The following is a 7,302-nucleotide window of genomic DNA, read 5'->3' as shown; positions in this document are numbered from 1 at the left end:
TGCCTCGAATTATTTATTCATAATATCGTTTTTTGATATTTTATGATACACATATTAATTATCTAGTGGCAATAATTGGTGCTCTTACCCTATACGGGAATATTTAGCTGAAATTTATTTGAAATCGAAGATTTTTCAAGTCCAAATAAAAGAAAATACATGAATCGAAAGTGCATTATAGAATATTCCTGTTTCATAAACAATATAATCATTCACTTCAGAAGTTTTAAAAATGTTTTAATGCGCTTATCACTTTATATTTAAATATATTTGCACTAACTATTATTAATTTTTAACTGAAAAAATTTAGTGAAATAAATTAACAAAACATTATCCATTACAGGAAACTATATCCTAAAGAAAACCAATTGTAGCAATGGTAAATCGCATTTGAAATACTGAATATAATCAAATTTATGAACAAAACGTGGCACATAATTTCCTTGGACAATAATTATCACACACATAGGAAAAAATCTGTAATGACCAAAAATCAATTGTAAAAACGCCTTTTAACTTCGTCTAATAAACACCTAACAAAACCTCGTGCACAAAATCCATAAACCGGGGCTCCCGTCCAAATATGCATAATTATCCCCTACACACAACTAAGCGCAGTAAAATATCGAAAATCGTCTCATTTTTACCTCGTATTTATCACACTTTATCATCGGAAAAGCTCCCCGAGCAAAATCATCTCGATCTCGTCGACGTGGGCCGTGGACACGCGCCGCACTCTCGATTTCCATGAGTTGGGACGGCACACTGCCCAACAACTGCACTGCACTGTAATATTTACTTACAGTGACGTCCCTCTCCCCATGTTTTGTCGGCGTATATTTCCTCTTTCCTCGGAGTGGGGCTCCCAGCACTTCGGATCCTACAATTTTTCCAACTTTCGCGAATCAGAGCCGATCGTCGAAAAAGCACGGAAAGCACCACGCCGCCTGTCACAATGGCACCAGCACCAGCCAACCACCACTTTCTCTCTTTTTAATTCCGTCTCTCCCTCTTACTCGTGGCCACCTAGACACCACGTCTAGCCGCCGTCTACGAAGAACAGGTCGACCAGTTAGTACCCCCCATGATATAACTGTCCTCACTCGCGCACGTGAAGTCCGGAAAAATTCTCACGAGGAAAAAAATTGGAAACGAGGGTGAGGCGAACAAGAGGAGGAAAAGGCTGCGGGATACTCAACTCAGTCTCACAGTGAACTAGTGAAGACGTGACATGGGGGCTGGGGGGGGGATGATCGCCGGGGGAAGGGCCACGGCCCGAGGAGAGAGACCAAACCATAAAACCGGTGAGACGGGATAGTGGAATGAGTGAGATGGGAGAGACGGATCAAGAGGAAGTGGCGAGGGGTGGGAGAAGCAAACGCGTCTCTCACCCCTCCCACGGCACCCGCGTGGAGTCGATACCGAACCGAATTCGCACGAAATTCAGTATAAAATGGCTGTTCGCCGCCAGCCAGGAAGCCGAGCTATCTCACACCGCAGTTTCAAACAAGCAGAGAACGACCTTTTGCTTACCATTTAAACGAATCCAGGGTAGTCGCTGATCGGCGAGACGAGAAGCACGTTATCTTTCCAGTATAAAGGGAGGATGATCCCCCGCGGGCCGTTGACACCTGTCCCTCAAGTCGACTATAGGCCCCCACCCCACCCGTCCGCCCTCTACTGTGCCGGTCTCTTAACTATTTTTTCTCTCTCAGCCCGCGGCCGCGCCAGCGAAAATGCCCGAATCCATCAGGGTTTTAATACTTCGAATCGCTCCCGGCGACCCGCCATTTTCCCCCTCCTACACAAAATGACCCACACCACGCACTTGCTTCATTCCCCCAACCCCGGAGACCATTCGCCGCGTTGCCGCTATCAAGAAGTATCTTTAGTATATTTCTCCCCTATACCATATTACCATACAACCCCTGTATGTCGAGGAACGTTCATATTCAACTATAGAGGTCCGAAAGCCTTATTCTGTCGGATTAAAACTACATAGAAACGCTGATATACTTTTGGCTTTTTTTTTTAGTAAATTCTATCAATTTTCAATGATGAGAGGGCGGGGGGGGGGGGCAAACTAATGGCATATTTGGGGTGGCTACAGAAATCTAATGAAAAATCGCTCCCGGCTTACCCCGTTTCTCAAAACATTTTCCACGGGCAACTTTTCAAATTCAATTTTGTAAAACTAAACACGTAAGGATGGCGGAATAAATATGTTCAGGATATGGATTTTTCTTTTTTCCTCGGTATGAAGGACGAGAGGTGACATGAAAAAAAATTGCTGGTCTGCACCCCTGGGAATAGCTTTAAAATTCAAATAATTAAAACTGAATTAAGCATCTGCTGCAAAACCCACGTGCAAATTTACCATCGAATTGTCATACAAAGATTTAAAGTGTAGCGTTCCAAAAGAACAGATTCACCACATTTTTACGAAAATTGGTTTAGTTAATGGTAAAAAACGCCGGTTTAATGCAATCTCGTTGCGAAATTTTAATCTTAATCTAACAAATAGTTTCTGAATAGGTAACTGGTAAAATTGATAAAGTAAAATATTTGCATAAAAAATTTGTATATGGAATCACAGGTGTTATCTGATACCCCGTTAACAGATCACTATCTACCAAAATTCAGACCACTTCCAACGTAAAAATGATAAAAGTTTATAATGTACGTCAACGTTTTAAACATTTTTCGAACAAGACAATTTGAACATGAAACCAACTTCATGCTCATTTTCGTAAATACTATATCTTTTTGTAATTTGCCATACTTTCGAGCCAAAAAGTTCTCTTCTATCCAAAAATTGAACAATTTAGTACACTGAAGTTTTGTCATGCCCAAAATTAAATCTTATATCAATATTCTAATTATTCTTTCCGGAAACAGGTAAAATAAATTTGCTTCTCGATGTGTAGTTTCTTTTAAACTTTTTGGGACTTTTCGCAACTCAACGGTTACAAATTTATTTTGCTCTTTTAATTGAAAATTTGGATTTCAATTGCTCCCTATAGACGGGGAAATGTCAAATATTCGTTTAAGTATATCAAAGATTCCCCTCCCTTTTATTTAAATTGGATAATTTTTAATCCAACTTTTCACGCCTCAATTCTGTACTAGATTTTTTTCCAAAATGAAAATTCAATTTTCAACCACCACCAAAGTTAAGAAAACTTAACATATGAGTGACAAAATTCTTCCTCTGTTTTCATAAATCAGTACTAACTTGTCTCTGAAACAATTTTTTCTTTAAATTGAAACACCCTTCAGTTTTTAATCATCCGAATCATAAAACCAATAATTTTTGTTGAAAAAAACGCATATTTTTGTAATTTTAATAAGCAGCCGAATAATAAATACATAATAATTGTATTAAAGGTACGTTTTATTTTATCATTTGTCCAATATCAGGAAGTAACAATGAAAAGACTTAAAGACTATCCGTACTCTCTACGATGATAGTTATAATATAATATTAATAAAATAATAGTTATACTTTTCGTAGATCTATACCCATGCCTTAAATTGTGATACTTACAATAAAAGTTTTTTTTAAATTATTTATGTATATCTGCATTTTCGAGAATAATCCGAAAAGGCTTACGTCCCAAGGTCAACACGATTATCTTTTTTTTACAATTCCAATTTTTATTTTTCACTGTGTAATCGAGTTTAGCCACCTAGGCACCGAAATTAACACTCGTCAGTTCATCCGGTTCTTTCGCCAAAATTAAACGTTGGATACGTTTAGCAAAGTTTAAATTGCTAGATGAGAAGCTCCTTATTAAATAGGAAATATAAAAGAAACCGTTAGATACAAAACATTGATTATGGAAAAATGCTTTTCTTCTACGAATGATGCGTCTCTTGCTAAACTGATTCTCTCATTCGGATACATTACTGGAATTTTCAATGAATTCCAACATTTCACACTTTGCGTGTCTTTTATGTATGAATATATTAAATTATAATATGCTTTTTGGGAGCAATCGACGAAAGATGATGTACAATGATACACTTTAGACAAATTCAGATGTATTCATTTGATTTCAAGGCTACCTGGAAATATAAAATCAAGTCTTAGATAACCATGTGCAAAATATAAATCTCTGCTTTCGGCACGCGATGTTTCACTCATCCCCTGAAGCTCGAATGTGTCGAACAAATCGCTATTAAAATTCGATCAATAACATTATAAAAAAAAAGTTGCAAGCCTTTGCACTCAATTGCCTCAAGTCTTTCAATAAACTTGAAATAAATCACTCAATTATTTAATTTTACCGAAGTTAGTACAATTCTCGAACAGACTCATGGTTGCACACATGAATCGAGCCTTCAGCGTCGATGAGATTTACGATTCGCAATGGATCTACCAGCAACAGTCACAGAGCTCATAAAATAATTGTTCACAGTAAACAGAATCAAGACTAGAAAAGCCTTTACTAACATTTCTTTTCTTAAAGCCTCATAGATTATTTTAATATTTTGTAATTAGTCCAAGGATTTATTGAAGACTTAACCTTCTAATTTTTACATTCCAAAGTATATTTCTTAGTTTAGAATTAAGTTTTTACATCCCCAGATAGATTTTTTTATATGCAAGATCAAGATATTTACAAGTTCGGTGCCAAATTTATAATTCTGGCTTGTCAAAGTGATTCGTTGTTTTGGCCTTTTTGAGTCTTAATCCTCGAATTTTTGGCCCCTCTAAGCAAGTCAAGTCTTCAAATCTAATTTTAGAAACTGCCACTGGTCAAACTTGCGGAATCCTCAACCCATTCGCTTTACGGCGCAAGAAAACAATACAATACAATAACATAAAAAAAAAGACCATACAAATTATTACAAAACGAATACGCGGTTTTCCAAAAGTCAGGCATTTCTCTCTCTCTCTTTCTCTCACTGGTTAAATGTAAATTTTAAAGAAAGACTGATTCCAGAAGCGAATGGGTCGACAGCGACTGTACCTGACGTACGCTTAATAATACTTTTACCTATAAAAACACGTTTCCACTGTGATTCTCGTACTTAATAATTATTCTTTAAGTAGGGTAAAATAAATAAAAAGAAAATAATTAAAAAAACATTTCCATATTTGCACTTCGCAGTCTTCTTTCGAAACCGTTGGATGGAAAACCCGCTCGTTAGTAAGTTATTTACAGTGTCAACTCTAGGACCTTGATGATTCGTGGCTTATTATCTGCCTCGTCACAAAAGTCCCTTTACCCTACAAGAGCGTGTTTCTGGCCAAAAATTCGATCGGCATTCATCCCCTGGCGAATCCAGTTCGCGCTCTCAAAAATATATTGATATATAATATATATATTTTTTTTTTGTGTATATATAATTTTATTCGTTAACATTCTAATTCGCGTCGTCGAACTGAATTAACTTCAAACTTCCACGGTGACGTACTCTACAACGTGTACGTTTTTATCCAATTGCGCAAACCAGGCTTTGCATCGCAGAAACGGCTGAAGAAATTATTCATAAAAAGGAAACTTATATTAAATATTTTCGGCTAATTACTGAAATTTATTAGTAGTAGTTTAAAAAAATTTCGAACATACTGATCATGCTTTTTTCAAATTAACAAAAAACTTCAATTTCAGGCTACAAAAACGTCAAAAATTGTTGTGAAACAAGCCAAGCCATCATAAACCATGTCTCCTTTCACTACGGCTGAAAAAACACGCGTATGAACAGTATTTTTTCGAAATTTTTTCAGCAACTATTACTTAATGTCTAGTAACTCATAGCTATAACTGTAGCCAAAAGTAAACTGCGAATAGTGGATGCTTTTCAAAAAAGTGAAAGCCTTTGAAAACTAGTGCAAAAGCACAATGCCCAATCTCGTTCAGTTCGTGCTGTTCTGCTTCGCTCGGCCCTTAGCTTGCTCATGGTTAAATCGGAAAAACCGCCCGGTTTGACCCTGGGCGGTAGGCTGTTGCTAATGCTGTTGTTGTTGATGGTGCAGCATCGTGATCGCGCCCGTTTCGGCTGCCGTAGGAAGAACAACCGTAGACTGTTCGCTGACGGATATTTGATGAATCTGCGCCTGAGGTCCTTGCCCCAATTGAATCTGAATCTGGGGTAATTCGGATACAGACTGTTGCATTTCAGACTGTTGAGATTGATCGTTCTGTTGATTCTGCGAGTTGTCAGAGGGACCCAGAGGATCCTCCTTCGCTCTCTTCGCGAGATGTGATCTTGCGTGCTTCCGCAGATGGTCCTTTCGATAGAAGGCCTTTCCGCACTCAGTACAGACCTCCGTCTTTTGTCCAGAATGAATAACGAAGTGGAGGTTCAGATGTTCTTTTCGTTTAAATCCCTTCATGCACACAGAGCAGATAAACGGTCTATCGGGATTGTGTCCAAGTTTGTGCCTCTCAAGATGCTCCTTCCGCTTGAGACCCGCGCCACAGATGTCGCAGATGAAGCGCCTCTCGATCTTGTGACCAATGAGATGCTGCTCCAGGAGTTCTTTCTCGGGATACGCCATATTGCACTGGGGACAGCAGAACAAAGTCGTTCCATCAAGGGCAGTGACTATGCTGACCTGGCCTGGCTTTGGCTTCTTAGGCTTTGGGGGCTTCTTCTTGTATTTCTTCTTGCGTTTAGGTTTGACGCCGGGTTCCTGGTCATCGACGACATCGGGAATAATCTCAGTTTCACCTCCAGCGACGGTTATTTGCACAGACTGCTCTCCAGAAACAGTGCTTCCAGAGGCGTCCATGCCATCGGCATCGTGAGAGCTGGCCTCCACTGCGGCCTCTCGCTTTATCGTCTCAGCCGAAAATTTGAGAAAGTGATGTAAACTCAGAGGTAGCGTGCTAGCCGGTAACCTGGAAAGGTAGTCGGCGACGGTGGATCCAGGAGTGGCCAGACTCGTCCAACTGGCTGGCATCGAGGTGATGAACTCATCCGCGCTGCTCTGGTTTCCTTGGGTTTTCACGCTGCCTCGTTTGATCAGGGCTACGGGCGTAGTGGCTATACCCTCCTTGATATCCTCCTTCGAGTCCTCCATTCCCTCCCGGAGAATGAGGTCCTGTGGGATCTGAGCGACAACAGTCAAGCCCTCGGGAGCTCCAGGAAGTTGAACAGTTTGTTGAATCGTCTGCTGTGAGGTGGTCGTCACGGCGGTCGATGTACTCTGTGTCGTTTGATCCGACCTGGCAGCAAAAAAACGGTTTCTAAAGAACGAAGAATCAGAAAGTTTTTTCATATTATACAAATGAATAATGAGCAAGGGATCTTCCATAAATTACGTTACCACTTGGGGGGGGGGGGGGG

General features: G+C 39.6%; 2 protein-coding genes across 5 annotated transcripts in view; both read right to left on the bottom strand.

Moving 5' to 3' along the window:
- Nucleotides 1-1,626, bottom strand: part of LOC117177206 (zinc finger and BTB domain-containing protein 49-like) — a 12,583-nt gene extending 10,957 nt beyond the window's left edge. Inside the window, exon 1 of one of the 2 annotated variants that reach the window (XM_033367751.1) lies at nt 1,534-1,626. The gene's annotated coding sequence lies outside the window, so the exon portion shown is untranslated. Of the gene's footprint in view, nt 1-647; nt 1,206-1,533 lie in introns of those variants that run through there. The other variant, XM_033367749.1, reaches the window with a different exon arrangement.
- Nucleotides 1,627-3,375: 1,749 nt separating this feature from the next.
- LOC117177539 (zinc finger protein 337-like) overlaps nt 3,376-7,302 on the bottom strand; it is an 11,279-nt gene continuing 7,352 nt past the window's right edge. Inside the window, exon 3 of one of the 3 annotated variants that reach the window (XM_033368324.1) lies at nt 3,376-7,202. In XM_033368324.1, the coding sequence (XP_033224215.1) occupies nt 5,960-7,202 (1,243 nt within the window). In that variant the 3' untranslated portion in view covers nt 3,376-5,959. The remainder of the gene's footprint in view (nt 7,203-7,302) is intronic. The other 2 variants (XM_033368326.1, XM_033368325.1) reach the window with 2 other exon arrangements.

Source organism: Belonocnema kinseyi, chromosome 7, assembly GCF_010883055.1.
Source record: "Belonocnema kinseyi isolate 2016_QV_RU_SX_M_011 chromosome 7, B_treatae_v1, whole genome shotgun sequence".
Classification (NCBI taxonomy): Eukaryota; Metazoa; Arthropoda; class Insecta; order Hymenoptera; family Cynipidae; genus Belonocnema; species Belonocnema kinseyi.
The sequence above is the reverse complement of the archived record's forward strand: the minus strand, read 5'-3'. Positions and strand labels throughout refer to the sequence as shown.